Source organism: Lepidochelys kempii, chromosome 5, assembly GCF_965140265.1.
Source record: "Lepidochelys kempii isolate rLepKem1 chromosome 5, rLepKem1.hap2, whole genome shotgun sequence".
Lineage (NCBI taxonomy): Eukaryota > Metazoa > Chordata > Testudines > Cheloniidae > Lepidochelys > Lepidochelys kempii.
Window position 1 is genome coordinate 26,561,216 of NC_133260.1, and position 22,610 is coordinate 26,583,825.

General features: G+C 42.9%; 1 protein-coding gene across 15 annotated transcripts in view; it reads right to left on the minus strand.

The window, feature by feature from the left end:
* Positions 1-722: 722 nt before the first annotated feature.
* Positions 723-22,610, minus strand: part of CPLANE1 (ciliogenesis and planar polarity effector complex subunit 1) — a 180,190-nt gene continuing 158,302 nt past the window's right edge. For all 15 annotated transcript variants that reach the window (XM_073343782.1, XM_073343779.1, XM_073343777.1 and 12 more), the window contains 7 exons: positions 19,197-19,356; positions 10,056-10,117; positions 9,424-9,591; positions 7,329-7,453; positions 6,858-6,941; positions 2,988-3,166; positions 723-2,443 (listed from right to left, as the gene is read on the minus strand). In XM_073343782.1, the coding sequence (XP_073199883.1) occupies positions 2,309-2,443; positions 2,988-3,166; positions 6,858-6,941; positions 7,329-7,453; positions 9,424-9,591; positions 10,056-10,117; positions 19,197-19,356 (913 nt within the window). In that variant the 3' untranslated portion in view covers positions 723-2,308. The remainder of the gene's footprint in view (positions 2,444-2,987; positions 3,167-6,857; positions 6,942-7,328; positions 7,454-9,423; positions 9,592-10,055; positions 10,118-19,196; positions 19,357-22,610) is intronic.

Consider the following 22,610-nt stretch of genomic DNA (forward strand, 5'->3'; position numbering starts at 1 on the left):
GAGCCCAGACTGGTGAGTCAGGGGGCGCAGTGGTACCCCAGTTCCAGGAGGCACCCCCATCACCACAGGATGTGCTATCAGAGCCACTATCTCTCCTATTCTTCTGGTGAAAATAATTATCAGGAAGGCTGTTTTCATTGATAGGTACAGCAGCAAACAGGTGGCCATGGGTTAGAAGGCAGGCCTAGTCATCCTTTCAGTACCAGATTTAGGGAGGCAAGAGGTTTACTATACCCTTGGGGAACCTCTTGGTGGTTGGGTGTGACAGCACTGAGTATCCCTCTACAGGCTGATGGAAAGCTGTTACAGCTGCTACATGGACCCTAAGAGAGATAAACATGACCTTTTCAGGGTCAATGCATAGTCTATGATATGTGGAAGACTCGCAAATGTTGGGGAGATTTGTTGGGATGTGCACCAAACCTGGACCATTTCTGCAGTAAGTATGTCATGTCAAGGACTTTCTACTATATAACAGAACCTCTTGTACCTGTCTTGAACAGGGGCTTTCTATGTGTTCGAGCCATGCCTTGAGGCAGAGAATCCCCAAGGTGGGATGTAGTATACATCCTCTGTTCTGTGAGAGGCAGTGCAGAATGGCCAGAGAAGGAGTGGTGTACACATTGCGAGCTGTGACAGGTAAGGGTGTTAGGTCTGTACTGGCCAAGTAGGAGCAATCAGAATGACCTGAGCTCTGTCCCTTTTTATTTTCAGTTATCATATGGGGGGGAAAAAACCAAACATTTATTGAACACTTCTGCATTATTATTTACAATTCTACCCTGGTAATTGACCAAATGGGCTCCATTGTGTAGGTGGTAATGAACAACAATTTTTCCTCTCAATAAGCAGGTGAATGCTTACTCTTAATTTCTGGCTCATCAAATACATCACTTACCTCCCACATTGCTGACCCTAAAAATGTCTATCTGTAATTACCCTACTGCTTTTGGCCTATGCATATACCAAATAAAGTTAAGACTTGCTACATGAGTTGCCATTATTATTTTATTGAGGGCATTCGCTGACACTTTTGTGTCAGATTAAAATTAAGAGGTGATCAACTGATGTTCCTAGGCTACTCACTTGTTTGTTAGCAGTATGAAAAGGACAGGAATAGGTTTTGACCTGCACAGCAATAAAGGTGTGTCTGCTAGAGGACAAAGAGAGCTTGAAAACTAAAATGTTTCATTAGGAAGGTACTGTCAACCAGTTTCACTGCTTAAAATTGATCAGTTCTAGGAAATAATTGTGCTCTGGAAAATATAGATGGATGTAAAAAGTAGCTGTATAAAATGCCTGAATTAATATTTTACTAAAGGCAGCTGATGCTAAAAGTGAAAACTATCCACATTTGCTGGTCTTTCCCACTGCCATCTTTTCACCAAATCTAATGAATAAATATTCATGGTCTCTGCATGCTAAACACTTATCTAAAAAAGTTACGATTTAAGGACTCAGGTATCTTTCTCAAAGCTATGCTGTAGTTCATGCTGCTAAGTAAGAAACAGAAGTCAGACTGGTCCTTAAAATCTCTGAAGAAGAAAGGAAGAACTTTAGCTTAGGGTCACCACCTATGACTTAAAATAGAAGGCACTAATATAAAAATGCAAAAGCAAACTCTCTACTGTTTTTTGATGTATTGGGAGGAATATGACTAAACAGACAAAACCAAATCAAAATATCACACTTGTTAATATACTTAATAGTTAACACTAACTGCATTGCTCTGAAGTATAAAATGAAACTTTTTACTGAGTTGATATTAAAGTAGTTGAAGGAGAAAATCTGATCATTAAAACTCTTTAAATTGTCTGTACACTTATTTTGAGAAATAAAGTCAATATTGGCACACAAGTTCCCTTACCCACTCAGTTACAGCATTGCTCAATGGAAGATTAAAAACTGGTGGGTCTCAACATGGTACTGCATGACATCTTGATTCCCTGTTTACAATTACAAGTCAATAGTATTTCTATAACAAAGTCTGTAAAGCATCTATCAACCTAACTTGGAATTACATTAAACTAACTGATATTTTTCTTACGAGATTACAAGAGTCTGTCCTGAGCATAAGAGAAGCTGAAGAGACAATGCACATTAACACCAAAGTATATGGTCTTTAACCAGGAAACTAAGGAACCTATTTCAAAGAGATCCAAACACTTTCCATGGTACAAGAGTCATAATCCACTATTGAGTTTTAAGCATAACTGCAAATTGAAGGGTTCTGAAGGGTTTCAATGAAGGGTTCTGTTTAAAATACAATGGAATGGTAGGGCCGCACAGAGGTCAAGACGACATCTCTTCACTTTTCTTCCACATTCGCTACCATAGCCTCAACAGCGTTCCAGTCCAGTTTGCTCAGGATACTTCCTGTGCTTTCAGATACACTGTCATTAATGCTAAGAGGAGAACAATCCTCTTCATGAGGCACAGAGACCTATGAGGGAAAAAGAGGGTGAACAGTGAGCCAACGTACGTATAAGGCCTCTAGAAATCCCTATACAGATAGCTGAAGTGCTCGTGTCGTAAACTTTTGTCCTGATTTAAACAATCATCTACTTAGACTTTTCTATAACATATCTTGAGAACAAGACATGCTTGTGCCAAAGGGAAGCTAATTTCTCTTTTGCCTAAGCAACAAGGCTATTACACAATTGTGTCCCAGTTGGCTACTTGGTAGCAACTGAAGTGAGCCCCCAGCATACAAGAAATCAGTATGCACTTGCAAGGTTATAAGGTAGTTTGTTTTCCCAGTCCATGCTACACCAGTAAAGACATGGCAGTAGCAACAGCTTTATAATGGGAACATGAGGCTCCGCTAAACTGCTGCTGTAATATTTATAACAAGAATCCTCAGCTACTACCTCCACCTCCTGCACTCTCTCACTTTGGATGTGAAATCTATTTCAAATGCAAAAGAGGTAATTAAGGGCATATGAAATACCTGTCCTTTGGACACAAGATAGGCGCTGACTGCTTACCTCAAGTAGGGAATCATAATTGTCATGAAGGAGTCTTTGGATATCATCAGGGACACTCCAAGGACTTATTGAATCTCGTTCAGACTCATAATCAAGACCGGTCTCTTCTCTCTGAATTACAGCTGCACAGGGTGTAGGTCTTCTCAGATTCCTTGTGCTGAGTGTTTGATAATCAGAGGCTGAATAGGGGAACACAAAGAAATCATGCCATTGTTTATGAATTTGTGATAAAATAAAAATCAGTATCCTTTATAGCTGTTCTGTTGAAATACTTCTAGCTAAATACCCAGTACCCTCACTGTCCCTAAAATATTAGCAGCACTCCCCTACTCAGAGTATATCAGAAACTTCATGATCTCATCTGTCCAATCACAGATCAGCAGATATTTCTTGCTATCCTTATGTAGTCAGAGCACAGAGTGTTTGTCTTCCAGAAAACTAGCATGCAGAAACGAAATTCAGGATCAGGGAATGGATGCTGTAACATAATCCTATTCAAAAAATCAAAGCCTAAGCTAGGGAAAATGAGCTACTTACCCTGCTACTAACTGGCCACAACATGACAAATCTCCAAATCCTCAGATGAATATTACAAATACTATTAAAAAGGGGATGTTTGAACAAAGAATGGGTGAAAGTCATGGCTAAATACATTTAGAATGGCCTAATCTCTTCAGAACCTATTTCAAAATAAGAGCAACTCCAGCATATGTCCTTGACTGGGAATGGAGACCAGGGATATTCCATGGTTTTAGAGCTTGGATCTCCACAAAAGGATAAATAGCTTTTTGTGAAAAGCCTTTTTTGTAAATGTTCTTAATTTTAAGATTTAAGCCTCACAGATTTCTCAAGATCATAGAAACAACTGTTATGGGAGCAAATTCATTACTATATTAATTAGGACACTGTTAAACTGGGTGGAATGTGCCTAAGAGAGAATATTGTGGTGAAAGAAGACAGCAGCCTACCACTGCAGTGCACTTGCTTAGGTAATTTTTTTGGCTCAAGACTGATAAATAGATCTGGTGAACTCCAATGACCATTCCCCCCACAAACTGGAGGCCTCATAACCCCACAGAACCACTTCATGGAAGAAATGAATACAGTTTTGTAAATTAAAATGTCGAGTTTCAAATGTAGGTTGTTTTGTGTAACCAGTAGGCCAAAAAGAACAAGAATCAAATTTCTTATGTAGCTCAGAAGGGCACTTTAATGTTTAAACTATATCAACTACTTTTAGCAATACTGATCAAAAGGTCAAATGCTAAATTTGTTTTCTCCTCTTGTATTCAGCAGCCTACAATGACTAACAATGCACAATTTTAAGATTTTTGTTAAACAAAAAGATGGAAATTATGTCAGTCAGAGACAAGGCTAGAAGTTTGTTTTATAGAATATATTCCAAAACTCACTAAATCCCCCATTTAAAAAAAAATATAGTCCCACTAGAGACTCTCCTTTGAATTTATCTTCTATGAAAATATTCCCAAGACCCTGGATTTTGGAGGTATACAATAATACAGTAATAAAAAATGCTGCCTTTGATTCTTCTAGTTACACCAGCTCAGTAGCATATGGTGCCTTATAGTCCCCTAGATTCTCTGACATTCTCTCTGGACTCATGCATAAGTGATGTTGCTGCAGTTCAGTTTCTTGAAGCAGATGTCATACTTTCCTCGGCCTTGGAATCAAGGACATTGGAGGACAGTCTAGACTCCCAACATGAAGTGATTTTCTGAAGATGCCCTGGCCTCAGTAATTCATGCCTCTGTCATTTCTTGGCTGGACTACAGAAACACGATATACATGAGCATGAAGCCTTCAGCACTTGGGAAACTCCAACTAGTACACAATGCTGCAGCACATTTCCTCAGCACACAACAATCAAACTTGTTCTCCGCTCTCTAAACTGGCTCCTAACAGAACTCTGAATCAAGTTCAAGGTCTCAGTCCTTATCTTAAAGGAACTCCATGGTCTGGGTCCAGGATATATCTAAAAGACCACTAAAGCTCCAGGATTAACACCATGGTCAACAACTTCACTCCTCTGGCACAATGGAACTCTATAATAAGGAAAAACTTGAATGTGTGGGAGACAGAACTTTATCAGAGGCTGGTCTAAGACTGTGGAATGAGCTCCCCCAAGAACTAAGGGCCATCACAAACCTCACCACCTTCCCTCACAAGTGCAAGGGAAATTTCTTTAACGTGCCTCCTTATAAATGCCTATCATCATGTATATTTAAAAAACCTGAAAAACCTACCAAAATAAGACACTCCACTGCTTATGCTTGTCCTTTGAGGATGAGTGATTGGACAATGTGTGACATGCACAGTAACATTGCTTAATGCATGACTGGAAGGCACTCACACTTTATGGTGACACAGTATAAAAATTCACAGTATAAAAAGCTACAGATAATACAATATATGCAATACAACGAGTCAAGTATCAGGGCGTAGTCGTGTTAGTCTGTTTCCACAAAAACAAGAAGTCGTCCGGTGGCACCTTAAAGACGAATGGATTTATTTGGGCATAAGCTTTTGTGGGTAAAAAACCACTTCATCAGATGCAACTGAAGTGGTTTTTTACCCACGAAAGCTTATGCCCAAATAAATCCGTTAGTCTTTAAGGTGCCACTGGACTCCAATACAATGAGTGGCACTTAAACTTTTTAGGCAGGAATCAGCAAGCTTCTTATATTCTCCTGAGGAACTGACAATTGGAATTGGATCTTGCTACGACAACTGGTCTGAAATTTCTCAATGTAACGTTTTCCTATCAAAACTGAAATGTTTCATGGGAATGTGTTGATTCTGATGAAACTCAGAGGGAAATCTACTTGGTTTCCTGCCCATTCACCTGCCTAGCTTGTGGGCAGGCTGTGAGATTATGAGGACACTTTCCAAATGTTCTTAGAACCCTTAGTAAAAGTCTTAACTACTTCTAAGATATGATAAGTAGACCTAATTACACAAAAGGAGACTCCAGCTGGAGGTCACATAACCCAAAAGTTCATAAACAACCATTTTAGAAAAATAGTAACTTCATACAGAAATAGCAAATAGACAGGACAATCAAACAGAGTCACACCACATGAGGCTAGTTCAAGTAGGGTCTCTACTCCATTACACTACTTAAACACCAGTGAGACTAGCATAAACATGAGTAATGGAAAGGAGACTTAGGCCTCAATATATCCTAAATTCCTTTTCCAAACCTTGTCTGGCCGAATTAGGTCTTCCTAATTTTTTGAGTAGTACCATATGACTGCTTCCACTCTCCTATCATAGATATATTTATTGTTTGTACTGCAGTACTACCTAGATGCCCTAATTGAGGGGAAACAGCCTTACAGAGAGATGAAGGGACTTGCTCAAGGTCACAATACTAATTTGTAGTAAAGCTGGGAACTGAACCCAGTTAATTGCTACTTCTCTCCTGTGCTGCCTCCCGTACACTGCTTCATAAATGTATGAGCTTTACTATTTTCCTACTGCAATTCATAAATTCCATTTCATAGAAATGATGAGCTAAACAATGCATTTCAAGGCACTTACTGCACTTTTCAGGTTGTTAAAGGGCGTTCAATCACTGGTAGAACACGTCAAAACATTTAAAAATTCAAATATTTTCAGTAAAAAAAAAGGGGGATACCTTCCCCCCCCAATTTTTCAACCAGTTCTAGTCTTGAGTACTGTGCCATACAAAAATACCACCTGAAATGTGCAGTAATAATTCAGAAATGCAATAATTTTGTCTTACTGTTTAAATAGTTACTTACCTCAGAGTTTTTTAGGTCTTGTAAAACACAGCACTATATTAATCTTTTAGTTTAAAGCACCATTTCTTTGTTCTATATAGCTTACCTTGCCTAGAGTTAACAGGATAATGTCTTGCATTTCTAATCCTCCCTTTGGATATATTCTTCTGTAATACCACAGTGGCAGTTCCTAAAAAAACATATACAAACCAGTCTTACTGCAACCAGTTTTAGTATTGTGTGTAATATATGTGGGTTTTCAAAAAGGAAGAGAGAGAGAGAGAGAGAGTCAAGTAAGTGCCTGCTTCCTGGGTTCCACACTACCTTTTATTATGGACTCTGGACAAATTTCACATGAAGACCTTCATGAATACAGAAAGGAATGGTGAAGCAGTCAAATAACTGACATCCTATCTGAGAGGCTAAAGTCATCATAAGAGCGACATTCTCATCTTCAAAGAACAATCCAGATCTTGGGTCTGGAGCCTGCATTACACCATAAGCTTGTTAGCCTCCATGTACAAATGAGTGGGGGGGAGGTGCGTGAGGGGGGAGAGAGCAGAATTTCAATTCTTACCTGCAGACTGAGCTAAACCCTGAGGTGGAGTGGAATGGGATCTTGCTTTACCAAAGTCTGGTTTGGCAGCAGTTCTGCTCCTTTCAGCTTGACTTGCTGATAGACTGCGACTACCAGGACGACTTCTAAAGCAAGAATTAAAAAAAAACAAAACACATATTTACCACTGCTAGCAACATACAATTATACTAGTACAAATGTATTGCAATAAAAACAAACTATGTTTGAAACAATAATATCTAGGGGAGGATATTTAATAATTTGTAACATTAAATGAAATACCATTATTTTCTACAAGGCAATAAGCAGCAAAGTACAAAACAAAGAAGAGTTAACTATCTCGGTGATGTGAGTCACTTCTGTAGAAGTATTTCTTTCTAGAAAAGGAGAAGGGGTATAAATTCAGGAGGCTCTGCTGAAAACCAGTACATATGTAAGCAGGGTCTGCATGAGCTCTCCTCTGACACCTACAGATGAGCTGGGGAAGAAGACTTCAGGAACCAACCTTGTTTGCATAGACATGCCCATTCTGCCTATGTGTGCAGCATCATGGGGTTGCTTTGCCCAAAAGATCACTTTTGGCTGGTGTTGGATCACAAGGCACTTTGTTATTGAGGGCAGTGGTAATAAAGTGTTGTTATCCTTGTTGTGTGAATCAAGGATAGCAGAACTGTGCTTGGCATACCCTGATTGAGGGACTCACCCTCAACTGAACTACACTCGTTACGCAGGGGACAGAAGGGCCAAAGCCCAGTTTAGTTGAGAGAGGGTGGGGACAGGTGTTTGTACCTGGTGGCGTGGGTGCCATCTAAGAATCCTAGCCACCGTTTGACTAGCCTCTCTCTCCACTGTGTAATGACAGCTGATTATTTTGTTGTGTATCAATAGAGCTGAAAACACTAATAACCAGGCCTAAACATTTGACCTGTGATGAGACAGAATCTCTGGTGAAAGCAATTGCCTAGCCTGCACTGGCAATGAGGCTCCCACACTGAGAACATAAAGCTGTGTTAAGTGGTAGGACCTCAAGAAATCCTAGTAGGAGCGGCAGAGCAACGAGCGGCCAGTCAGGCGGCCAGTGCAGCTAGCAGAGTGGCCAGCTGAGCAGCCAGGGAGCAAGCAAAATGCCTTCTTCCCTCCACCCCCAGATGGGAGGTGAACTCATGTGAATGCACCTCTGAACTCTGGATATTCACTGACCAAGGACAACAACTTTGAGTGGGGTGCAGTGGAGGGAGAAGTAACGGGCACATTAAAGGAACATTTAATTGTTGGACTTAAGAACCTGAGGCAAAATACACTGCCCCACCTTCTTGGGGGAGGGCGTTTTGCTTATGAATCCTGCTTGCTTATAAATCCTGCCGGGTTTCTTTCCCCCTTTTTTATTAAAATTTTCTTTTCTACACTCAGACTCTATGCTTGCAAGAGGGGAACTATTGCCTCTTAGAGGCACCGAGAGGGTGTTGTATTGCTGAAAAGGAACCCCTAGACCTTGTTGCTGCCAGTTCCACATGGCAGAAGTGTTACACATGCAACTACAAGTAGGTTCAGGTAAATTGTTCGGTTTTCACTAGTCTAGGACTTTTAAAAAAAATTGGTGATTGTTACCAGATGTTACAGGGCTCATGGACTCATGAGCCACCAGATTCTCTCGGCTGTGCTCAGTATATCCTGGATGCAGGTAAGTGGGGGTGGATTTGAAGGAGCTGGTTATCTGGCTATGATCCCCAAGGGGTAATCCACAAGCCATGCCAAAACAGCAGCATTCAATGCTCTGTTCTCTGGTGCTTGCCAGAGGATGGTGTAGGAGCTAGCTATGCTAGCTGTGTGCCAGCTGGAGACTTCCAAACACCAGGTTAAACATCAGCTAGAGAGACCCAGCCATTTTGCCCACTGCCATTACATTTAACTCATTCAAACTTAATCCATGTCACACAGAATAAATTGGTTAGTCTCTAAGGTGCCACAAGTACTCCTTTTCTTTTTGTGAATACAGACTAACATGGCTGTTACTCTGAAACATCTCAACTAGCAAATCTGATGTGCATTTGGGAGGCCTGTACACCAAAGTATGTTTGAATTGTAAATATGTTACCCTCTAGCAGATGTGGGGTGCTGCTTTCTGAAATCTCGAGGGGATCTCATTGTTTTGGACAATGGTCTCAATTCACTTGCAGGAAGCTGCACTGTCTCAGATAACATCTCGTTCATTAGGGAAAGCGCTTGTGAGACTCTAAGATTATGATGTTCAGAGAACAGGGCTCTTTGGAGAGAAGAGTAAGGCAAAAGTTACACATTACTTCATTACATCATTCAGTGAAAGTTATTTATTTTAACTAGAGCTGTTTTATGGATTCCTCAGTCCACTTTCATAACATCCTTTTATGATGGTTACTGAAATACTTTCTGCGATCACTGAACTCAGTTGCACAAATTAAGATAATTGGTGCAATTAACAGCCTCAATAGAACGAATCAGAACATTACATTAAAAATAGTTAATAGAATACAAAGATATAGACCAGAAAAAGTTAAATATTCAACTTTCTCCCAAATACAATTTAATGAGAATTATGACACAAACTGTTGATGCTTTTTACATCAAAAGTTATTAATATCTGAAACTCCAGAGTTAAGACAGACATAATTAGCTAGGCACCGAGACTGGCAGAATGGTTAAATTTAAAAGTACATAAGTAGTCCCAGAATGACACTCGTAGTATCTTACTTATCTTTTTCATCTTTCTTTTTCTGGCTCAATTTGATTTCCTTTGCAGAGAGACCAAACTGCTATAAAAGAAAATGAAAACAAGCATTTAACTTGCTATACATTTAGTTCACCTCCTAAAAATCTTATCAGATCTTATTTATTATAGCTACTCTTTTTGAGGTTAGACTGTGTCTTTGAGGCATTACCCAGAGTAAGGAGCAAAGTGGAACTGTACTGGCTCAGCAGGAGTTCAGGCTAATATTATGCGTTCAGTTCTCCCAAACTCAGGAAACATACCCAACCCCCGGGAGCCCAACTGCTTGTTCATACGGCACAAACTCTGCCAAGTCACCATTCCTGACTGTGTAAACCACATGCTTTAAACTGCAACATATTTTATTTTCAAAGAAAGGTTGTAATTGCCAACCCCAAGCATCAAAGCTCCTGAGTCAAAATATCAAGAGATTGACTTAACAATCGTGAGGGGTTTTTTTTTACAAAATAATTTTGGGGGGTGCCCTTTGGTTCTTGAGCTGCTAGAGAACATGTTTCCAATCTTTTGAGGTCCAGAAACTTTTTTCTAAATTAAAATAGGTATTCTCTCATCATCACATAACTCCAGGAGCAGAAGCTTTACGAAAAGCACCAAATATTGTGATACAACAAAATCATGAGATCTGGCACATGGGAAAGGGCAAGAAAGCAGCAGGGAGGGAACATGGATTTGTCTGAATTATCTGTTTTGGCACACAGATCAGAGCAACTCAGAACTGCCAAGAAACAATCAGAAGAAGAGCGTGGTAGTTACTAGACATGATCATTAGGAGTTTCTGAATGTGAACAGAAAGTCACCATTATGGGTAGGCAGTTTTCCCATGGCTTACATAGTTGCAACCTAAGAGCTGAGTCAATCATAGCTCAAAGACAGGGGAGGTTAACAATACAGGAGTTACTGACAGCTCTGTGGAGCTGGCTGATCAGCACAAGAGCAGAGGATGTGTTTGCTGTTGGGCAAGGTCTCAACCCCTGTAGAGCTTTAGCTACAGATTTCTTGTTGATTAAGTTGAAGAGAGCTCTTCACTTATTAAGAACAGACAAATGCTGCTAGCAAGAAGCCACCAGATTTTTGGTTGCTGACAAGGCAACAGTTTGTATTTATTTATTTGGGGGGAGGGGAGAGGAGGTGACAACTGAGATACTGCAATTTCTTTCCAAGCCCTGAAAAATCCCAGGTGACATCACCACATTTTACATCACTTGACAGACTGAGAAATAGTCTCTGAAACAAGATTTGAGGGGGGAAATTGTGTTTATATGTCAGTCTGCTAAAGAATAGAAATGCAAAGGTTATGCTGAAATTACACTGTAGTGCAGATATTACAAACCAAACTTTCATTCCATGAATGTATACAGTAACAGAGGCAGAGTTTAGAGTGTAGGAAAAACTTTGGTGGCTTTACTACCTATGAACTTAAGAACCACCAAACTGGGCGAGACCAATGGTCCATTCTAGCACAACAGTGGCCAATGCCAGAAGAAGCTTCAGAGGGAATGAACTGAACGGGGCAATTTGGAGTGATCCATCCCCTGTTGTCCAGTCCCATCTTCTAACAGTTGAAAGTTTACAGACACCTGGTGCATGGTGTTGCATCTCTGACTATTTTGGCTAATAGCCATCGATGAACTTATCTAATTCTTTTTTGAACCTAGTTATATTTTTGGCCTTCAGAACATGTGTTGTGTGAAGAAGTACTTCCTTTTGTTTGTTTTAAACCCACTGCCTATTAATAGCTATTAGCTTTTGTTTTAAAAATTATTTAATATTCCAAATATATCCACAAACATTGTGAACAGTATTAAATGTAAATTATTCTTCTTCTTTGAGTATTTGCTCATGTCTATTCCATGTTAGTCTCTAATGTTGAGACACCAGTCTCCATCTGCCCAGCACCGGTTGCCAGTATCCCAGAGTCGGTCTCCAGTGAAAGGATGCCAGTCACTGTACCCTTGACATCGTTCCCCAGCACCTCGGGACTGCTCCCCGGGCTCACCACGGCTGGCAGAAGAAAGAGACAATGGCCCTTCCTCGGCCTTTGGACATGGAGTCATCTTCTTCGAGCTCTGGAGGTGAGTCAACTCCCCCACAAAAGAGGCAATGTCATTCTGCCTATGCACTGGATTTCAGTGCAGGACTATCTATGGGAGTTTGGCCTCCAGGGCAGTGGGCACTTCAATGGCAATATTGGAACCCGGCGTGGTTCCCAGCATTACCCGGACCATTCTCTCAGCCACTGTCTTCTGCAATCTCCCAAAGATAAGCTGAAGCCCTACCTAAGCAGGTTCTAGAAGCTGACTCAGGCTCTGACCAAGGCTCTGAATCCTCGGCAGTACCCCCGGTAGAGACCACGCCCAGAGAGGTGGAAGAGCCAGTCCCTCCAGTAGTGGTGGCATTCTCGTCATCCCCAGATGAGGTGATTATGGGCCCCATGATCCCACTGCCTCCAGGTGACTTTGGTGCTCACCAGGAACTACTTAAAAGAGTTGCTGCCAACCTGGGACTGGAGGCAGAGGAATTGAAGGAGCCAATGAATAGCCTATTTGATATTTTGAATGCAGTGGGCCCCTCCAAAGTGGCCTTGCCAGTTCATGATGGGGTGGTAAAGCTGGTGAAGGCACTCTGCCAGACCCCATCATGTCTGCCCGCAATATCCAAAAGGGCAGAGAAAAAGTACTATGTTCACACCAAGGGATTCAAGTACATGTATTCTCACCCTCCCCTGAGGTCCTTGGCAGTTTCCGCGGCTAAGGAGTGGGACAGACAGGGCGAGACGAGTGCCACACCCAAAAATAAAGATGTTAAGCAGCTCGATGCTAAGCTGCTGGGGAGATATGAATTTAATATCTGGGACTCAGTGACAAAATTTAAGGACTCCCTGCCTCAGGCGTTGTCATAAATATAAAGGGAAGGGTAACCACCTTTCTGTATACAGTGCTATAAAATCCCTCCTGGCCAGAGGCAAAACCCTTTTGCCTATAAAGGGTTAAGAAGCTACGATAACCCCGCTGGCACCTGACCCAAAATGGCCAAGACGGGACAAAGGGTTTGGTCCGTCTGTGTGATGCTTTTGTCGGGAACAGATCAGGAATGCAGCCTTACAACTCCTGTTAAGTTAGTAAGTAATCTAGCTAGAAAATGTGTTCGATTTTCTTTTGTTTAATGGCTTGTAAAATACGCTGTGCTGGAGGGAATGTATATTCCTGTTTTTGTGTCTTGTTGTAACTTATAAGGTTTTGCCTAGAGGGATTCTGTTTTGAATCTGATTACCCTGTAAAGTATTTACCATCCTGATTTTACAGAGGAGATTCTTTTACCTTTTCTTTAAATAAAATTCTTCTTTTAAGAACCTGATTGATCTTTCATTGTTCTTAAGATCCAAGGTTTTGGGTCTATGTTCACTTGTACCAATTGGTAAGGATTATCATCAAGCCCTTCCCCAGGAAAGGGGGTGGGGGGGATATTTTGGGAGAAGACGTCTCCAAGTGGGCTGTTTCCTTGTTCTTTGTTTAAAATGCTTGGTGATGGCAGCATACTGTTCAAGGACAAGGCAAAGTTTGTACCTTGGGGAAGTTTTTAACCTAAGCTGGTAAGAATAAGCTTAGGGGATCTTTCATGCAGGTCCCCACATCTGTATCCTGGGAGTTGAGAGTGGGGAAGGAACCTTGACAGGAGTCAAGGCAAGAGTTTCTGGTCATCATAGACAAAGGGAAGGTGGGGATCAGGACTTCTCTCCAGGCCGCCTTAGATGTGACAGACTCCGTAGCCAGGACAATGGTGTCAGCAGTGGCGATGAGACGCAGCTCTTGGTTGCAATCTTTGGGGTTCTCTCATGAGATTCAGCAGTTGGTACAAGAGCTCCCTTTTCAGGGAGCTGCACTGTTTTCTGAGCAAACAGACTCCAAACTGCATGATCTCAAGGACTCTAGGGCTACGCTGCGATCCTTAGGCCTTTATATACCATCAACCTTGAGGAAACACATCATATCACTGCTGCTGCCCAGGTTCTCAGGGGCCCCCCAGACATGAGCCCTACAGGAGGAAAGGAAAAGTTTACATATACCATCAGGGCCAACCATCTTCCTCCACATCCCAGCAGGACACTAGCCAGTTCACAAGTGGGAACAGGCAGGCCTTCTGAAGGCATGCTTGAGGATCACTTACCAGTCATTATTCCGGATCCATTGTCCCCTTTATTTTCAGACCGGTTTTCGCCCTACCTCCCTGCATGGTCATCAATCACATCGGACCGTTGGGTATTAAGTAGCATAGCAAAGGGGCACACCCTTCAATTTCTATCACTCCACCTCACCCCCGCTCCCCGTCCCTTTTCAGGGACCCTTCTCACAAGCAACTTCTCGTCCAACAGGTGCAAACCCTCCTGCGGGCAGGGGCTGTGGAAATAGTTCCTCCAGAACTGAGAGGGAAGAGGGGTTTCCTTTGATTCCCAAGGCAAAAGAGGGCCTCTGGCCCATCCTAGACCTGCAATTCCTCAACAAATATCTCAAGAAGCTGAGGTTCCAAATGGTCTCCCTGGATCTACATCAACCCCTCCCTGACTCCAAGGAACTGGTACACCGCCCTCGATTTGAAGGACATGTATTTCCACATCTTTCATTTTCCGAGGACACAGGAGATTCCTCAGATTCGTGATGGGTCAGAGCCATGACCAATTTACAGCGCTTCCCTTTGGCCTGTTGAGTTTTCACAAAGTGCATGGCAGCAGTTGCAGCCTATATCAGGCTATATTGAGGTATACAGATTTAGCCATATGTAGACGATTGGTTGATAAGAGACTGATCACAGGCTCAGGTTCAGCATAGTATCAACGTCATTCAAGCCATCTGTCTGGCTAAGGAACTCTAAATAAAAGGAACAAAGGTCAATGTTCATCCGGGTGCAGAAAATAGCATTTATAGGCAGAATTCAATGCATCTCAGGCCTGGACCTTCCATCCAGAGTCCAGGTTCACAGCTATGGAGGACCTAATCATCTCAGCTAACCATGTGTGTGTACAGCTTCTAGGTCACTCTGGTGGCATGCACCTATGTCATGCAGTACGCTTGACTATACCTCAGGCCACTTCAAATGTGGCTCACGTCGGACTACTCCCTAAGCAGACACCGTTTAGACTTGATTCTAACCATTCCATCACCAGTTCTGGCATTCCTGATGTGGTGGTTAGATTCAGACTTACTGCTGACCGGGGTACCCTTTGCAATCCCACAGCTCATGATGACTTTGCATCAGATCAGGGGCGGGGTGCCCACATTGGCAACATCAAGATCCAAGGTCTCTGGGCGCAGAGATCTATCAAGGCATATAAATTTAAAAGAACTCAGGGCGATACACTTGGCCTCCAAGGTGTTCCTTCCGCAACTCTCAGACAAGTCAGTGCAGGTCTTGACGAACAACACAGTGGCAGTTTTCTATGTCAACAAGCAAGGAGGAGCTTGCTCCGGGATCATTTTCCAGGAAGTCCTCAGACTCTGGGAGTTTGGCGTGAAGCAGTCCATTCACCTGGAAGCATCGTATCTCCTTGAGGTCTGGAATGGGTTAGCATATCACCTCAGCAGGTCCTTTTCCTCTCACCACAAGTGGTCTCTCCACCTGGAGGTTGCCGGCCTCATCTTCCAGAGGTGGGTGACTCCCCAGGTGGACCTGTTCACCACTGCAGAGAGCAGGAAATGCCATTGGTTTTGTTTGAGGCTCGGTCAAGGCAAGGGCTCCCTGTCTGATGCCTTCCTGCTATCACGGAACAACAACCTGCTGGACACCTTCCCCTCTGATTCTCCTGATTCACAAGGTCCTCATGAAGATCAAAGAAGACAAGGGACGAGTTACTGTAATTGCTCCAGCATGGCCACATCAACATTGGTTCTGCATGCTTCTAGATCTTGCAGTGGCAGCCCCGTGGATGCGCCCACTCAGGTTGGACCTAATCTCACAAGATTGCGGACAGCTTCTTCATCCAAAGCTTGCCTCCCTGCACCTGACAGCATGGCTGCATCTGGACAAGAGGGCCTCCTTGGAACAAATCCAACCGGTCTTGCTAGGTAGCAGGAAACCCTCTACCAGAGCTACCTACCTGGCTAAGTGGAAACATTTCTCTTGCTGGGCAGCCGAGTGGAGCCTCTGCCTGACTCAAGCTTCTCTGCAGTCAATCTTATACTATTTCCTTGGTCTGAAGCACCAAAGTCTATCATCATCACCACTCAAGGTCCACTTGGCAGCCATCTCAGCATTCCACCCTCCGATCCAAGGCAGATCAGTCTTCGCCCATGAGATAAGTTCTTCAGAGAGTTGGAAAGGCTCTACCCATAAGTTCGCGACCCAATTCTTCCTTGGAACTTAAACCTGACAGTAGCATCATGAGACCACCTCTCTCTTCTCCTACCTACATTGCAGGCAAAAAGAACGCTGGGAAGACTTTGATTGAAGAAACACTGGTCCCAAGCTGAGAAGGAAATTCCGCCTGTGTATTAACAACTGTAACCTACCTTCAACATCCAGTGGGGTGAGAAAACCTGCTTGATTCAAATCTTGCTTAGTCTGAAAGCTTAGGATTTAGAATGCATTACTTTTTATTTTCTTAGGTAACTATCTCTGACCTTTATGCCTACCACTTACAATCGCTTAAAATTTATCTTTCTGTAGTTAATAAACTTACTCATAAGGATAAAACATTAAAGTAAGTTTGTTCAAAATGCTTGGGGAATCTGCTCAGATTACAAGGGCTGGTGCATGTCCACTATCCTTTGACGAAGTGGTGAACTAATTAATATGAGCTTGCATTGTTCATTCTAGTTAAAGAAGTATGGGCTGGATGAATGGACTATAAGGTGGGTAGAAAGCTGGCTAGATCATCGGGCTCAGTGGGTAGTGATCAATGGCTCCATGTCTAGTTGACAGCCGGTATCAAGCGGAGTGCCCCAAAGGTCAGCCCCAGGGCCGTTTTTCTCCAATATCTTCATTAATGATCTGGAGAATGGCGTGGATTGCACCTTCAGCAAGTTTGCAGATGACATTAAACTGGGAGGAGGAGTAGATATGCTGGAGGGTAGGGACAGGAGACAGAGGGACCTAGACAAATTAGAGGATTGGTCCAAAAGGAATCTGATGAGGTTTAACAAGGACAAGTGCAGAGTCCTGTACTTAGAACGGAAGAATCCCATGCACCGTTACAGACTAGGGACCGAGCGGCTAGGCGGCAGTTCTGCAGAAAAGGACCTAGGGGTTATGGTGGACAAGAAGCTGGATAGGAGTCAACAGTGTGCCCTTGTTGCCAAGAAGGCTCACTGCATTTTGGGCTGTATAAATAGGGGCATTGCCAGCAGATCGAGGGACGTGATCGTTCCTCTCTATTCGACATTGGTGAGGCCTCAGCTGGAGTACTGTATCCAGTTTTGGGCCCCACACTACAAGAAGGATGTGGAAAAACTGGAAAAAGTCCAGTGGAGGCCAACAAAAATGATTAGGGGGCTGGAGCACATGATTTATGAGGAGAGCCTGAAGGAACTGGGATTATTTAGTCTGCAAAAGAGAAGAATGAGGGGAGATTTGATAGCTGCTTTCAACTACCTGAAAGGGGGTTCCAAAGAGGATAGATCTAGACTGTTCTCAGTGGTACCAGATGACAGAACAAGGTGGACTCAAGTTGCAGTGAGGGAGGACATTAGGTTGGATATTAGGAAAAAAATTGTCATTAGGAGGGTGGGGAAGCACTGGAATGGGTTACCTAGGGAGGTGGTGGAATCTCCTTCTAAATCTTCTAGGTTTTATACTGCTTGTGGTTGGGGACTTGGAATCTTTTGGTTTCTGCCAGTAGGGAAGCCAAGAACCCGGATTCTGAATGAACTGAGCACTTATGATTTCAAACTGAACAGTGAATTGTCTGAGTCTCTGTGACACACCCCTTCATCTTTTGATGGGAAAAGTTCCTTTTAACACATGCCAGTCATCAAGTTTCTACTGAACCTCTGTGTAAAACTGAATGTAGCCATGCATGTCTGAATGCATCACTGTCAAGGACAGTTTCCATTACTGCCATATCAGCACCATTTAAAGGATGTCAAGATCTGACTGGCCTCACACATAAGAGCTCAGATTTTTAAATCAGTCTTGCTTCCCTTTGAGGACAGAATTAATAAAGGTTCAGGCCTTCCTAACAACAAACTTTTACTGCTCTTGAAAGACAGGTATCTCCTAATGAAAGCTGAAAGAAACTTTTCATCTAAAGATATCACAGCCTCTTCCATTGTAGACAGGGGGTGACATATCATGAGAATAGCACATTTGCCTCTGACCTTAGTCACCTCCAACAAGGAAGAGTGAGAGGAACAGTTAGAAACATCCTATCGCTTACTAGTTTCAACTAACTACCTACCACCCTTGACACAACTAGGGTGGTATTCATCATCTTTCTCAAGTCATCATCTTTCTCAAAATTCAACAGTCCCCAACAACCTAAATGTAGGAAATTTTGTAAACACACAGTTATCCAATTAGTTTTCCAAATACTCACCGATTATTAACCATTTCTCCAAACTTGCACTACCCAACTCAGCCTTAGTTTATACCAGGGGTGGCCAACCTGAGCCTAAGCAGGAGCCAGAATTTACCAATGTTCATTGACAAAGAGCCACAGTAATATGTCGGCAGCTCCCCATCACCCCCCCGACCCCGCTCCCAGCACCTCCCACCCACCAGCAGCCCTGCCAATCAGCACCTCCCACTTCCTCTCCGCACCTCCCAGTCAGCTGTTTCATGGCATGCAGGAGGTTCTGGGGAGGAGGGAGGGCACTGCAGACTGAGGGGAGGGGGCGGGAAAGGGTAGTGTGGCGGCAGGGCCTGTGGCAGAGCCAGGGGTTGAGCAGTGAGCATCCCCCGGCAAACTGGAAAGTTGGCGGCTGTAGCTCCGGCCCCGGAGTCGGTGCCTATGCAAGGAGCCGCACGTGAACTTCTGAACAGCCGCATGTGGCTCTGGAGCCACGGGTTGGCCACCCCTGGTATATACCAATCCATTAAAAGAAATTCCTATTTTTTTTGCCACACTAACCTATATTAATGCAACAGTGACTATTCCAGACACCCAGTAATCTTACCATATTATTTCTCAAATTAAATGGATTATATTCTCTTTGTTCATCCAGTTTTTTAAGATATTCTGTCAGTCTTTCTTTCCTTTTTCTTTTCATCCATGCTTGTATCTCTTTTCTCTCTCTCTCTGTTTTTGGAGAATGTCCAGCTGCAGTGTCATGGATTCTGAGAACAGGTATAAGCGTGAAACAATTCAGTATGTGTCCTTTAAATTATAGTGATGAGGGTTACATGAAAACACAGATATATAATGATATACTAAAATTCAGACACAAAAAGCCTAAATAATGATCAACTGGAATAGTAATTTATTATATAAAGTGTAACTTACTAGAAATCCTGGCATGCAAATATTTTTCACGGGGTTTTCTAAAGGTATCTTTTCTTTTTGATTGTGTATTTAGGCTACATACAAATAATGCTCTGTAATCAAAGCTTTAAATAAAAAATTGTTCTTGGTACAAAGGTGGGAAAAGATAAAAAGAGAAAAGTATTCTTTAAATATATAGTAATGGTATAAGAACCTAGAGAACTAGATTAGATAGATACCATCATCTATCTTTTCCCATGCCACTACGTAGGGTCACCTAAACGAGAACATTTGACTAAGATTGAAAAGATTGTTTTAAATAGAGGAAAAGGTTTTTTCATATTTAACAATATAATCTTAATGGGACCCTTTGTAGAACAATTGGAAATGTTAATTTAAGATGCTCATCATAAACTTTAACTAAGACTCTCTTTAATATGTGAATACCTTTTTGAATCTTTTAATGATAGTGTAATGGCCAATAATAAATATTAGTAACATTACTTAGGATTTATATAGCAGTTTGCCTTCCAAGTGCTTTAGAAATAGACTAAATAAATAATCCTTGCAGTACCTCTTTAAGGTAAGTAGGTAGATAAGTATTATCTCCCTTTTATAAACAGAAAAACTGACTAAGAGAAACTAAGGGCTTGTCTACATGAGGACATCCAGGAAAATTAATCCAAATTAACTAAAGGTGTCAATTTGAAGTGGATTAATGAAATAGCATTAAATCCCTGTGTGAAAACTGTTATTCAGAATTGAAGTGGCCTTAATTTGATTTAGGTTAATTCACTCTGGAAGTGAATTAATATTAACTGAGTTAAAGTCACTTTATTTCTGAATGGGGATGTACACACAGGGGCTCACTGTGGTTTAACTCAGCGAAGCCAATTAATAGTCAATTAACAATTGACTCTGTCAAAGTCCAAATTTCTTGGTCAATGTACAGTAAAGGTCCAGATGCCAGAGAAACATGTTTCACACCGCAAGTGTCCCTGTTCAACAAACACATACAATGCTGTTTAATATAGCCAGAGGGTGGTGGGAGGTGTGCAGTGATAGGTGCCCCAGGACAAGCAGATGCTAAGAGACTCAGCTGGGCATTTACCAGCCAGGTTGGAGGGTTGCCAATTTTGGTTGGACATATTCCTGGAGAGGTTTCATCACATAGAATAATCTTTAATTAAAAATTAATCTTTAATTCCTGGAGACTCCAGGAGAATCCTGGAGGGTTGGAAACCCTACTGGGTTGCCTGGCAGGGCCCAGGGCCCATGAATTACGGGCTACATAGCCCAGCCAGCACCACCATCTCCAGGGAAACCAGAAAAGAGTTTGAATTAGTGCCCCAACAGAACTGCCCTCTGATGGGGCTGCACAGTGTGCAAGTCACACCCCATCACTTTCTGATGGGAGAGGCTGGGGTGTAGCAGAGTGACACTTTAGGCTATCTGTCTCTCCCTCAGCATCCCCTCCCTCCCCTGCCAAATCAGCTGCCTGGGGATACCCTGCGCCCCGCAGCGCAGCCCAGCTGCTCACCTCCAAGCGGTTCCTGAAAGAACGATTACTCGCCTTCTTGTAACTGTTCTTCGAGATGTATTGTTCATGTCCATTCCAATTAGGGGCATGTGCGCGCATGCACAGCAGCTGGAAGATTTTTCCCCTAGCAGCATCCATCAGGTCAGCTTGGGCGCGCCCTGGAGTCGCACCTTCATGGTGCTCAGTATAGAGCCCTGTCGACCCACCACTCCCTCAGTTCCTTCTTGCTGGCTACAGAGGGGTAGGAGGGTGGGTAATGTAATGGACATGAACAGCACATCTCAAAGAACACAACACATCTTTGAGTCAACAGTGTGCCGTTGTTGCCAAGAAGGCCAATGGCATTTTGGGATGTATAAGTAGGGACATTGCCAGCAGATCGAGGGACATGATCGTTCCCCTCTATTCGACATTGGTGAGGCCTCAGCTGGAGTACTGTATCCAGTTTTGGGCCCCACACTACAAGAAGGATGTGGAAAAATTGGAAAAAGTCCAGCAGAGGCCAACAAAAATGATTAGGGGACTGGAACACATGACTTATGAGGAGAGGCTGAGGGAACTGGGATTTTTTAGTTTGCAGAAGAGAAGAATGAGGGGGGATTTGATTGCTGCTTTCAACTACCTGAAAGGGGGTTCCAAAGAGGATGGATCTAGACTGTTTTCAGTGGTAGCAGATGACAAAACAAGGAGTAATGGTCTCAAGTTGCAGTGGGGGAGGCTTAGGTTGGATATTAGGAAAAACTTTTTCACTAGGAGGGTGGTGAAACACTGGAATGCGTTACCTAGGGAGGTGGTAGAATCTCCTTCCTCTGAGGTTTTTAAGGTCAGGCTTGACAAAGCCCTGTCTGGGATGATTTAATTGGGGATTGGTCCTGCTTTGAGCAGGGGGTTGGACTAGATGACCTCCTGAGGTCCCTTCCAAGCCTGATATTCTATGATTCTATGAAGAACAGCAGTTACGAGAAGGTGAGTATCATAGAATCATTAGAGTAACCATTCTTTCTTCGAGTACTTGTTTATGTCAATTCCAATCAGGTGGCTCCCAGGCCCAAGTTCCAGAGGTGGGGTCAGAGTTCAGATATTCACTGACTGGAGCACCGCTCTATCGAAGGCCATGATGTCTCGGGCCTGCTGGGTGATCGCATAATGTGATGTAAAAGGTATGTATTGAGAACCACATTGCTGCTCTGCATATTTCCAGGGTCGGAACCTGCGCCAGGAACACTGCTGAAGAAGCCTGCACCCTGATGGAGTGCGCTGTGAGAGAAGGGCAGGCACCTCTGCTAGGTTGTAGCATTCTCGGATGCAGGACGTGATCCATAATGAAATTTGTTGAGAGGAGACTGGAAGCCCTTTCCTCCTGTCTGCCACAGCCACAAACAGTTGGATTGACTTCCGGAACAGTTTCATTCTCTCGATGTAAAAGGCTAGAGCTCTGAGAATGTCCAATGGGTGAGGCCTCTGTTCCCTGCCACCTGAGTGAGGCTTAGGATAGAACACTGGGAGGGAGATGTCCTGGTTGATTTGAAATTGGGAGACCACCTTTGGGAGGAAAGCTGGGTGTGGCGT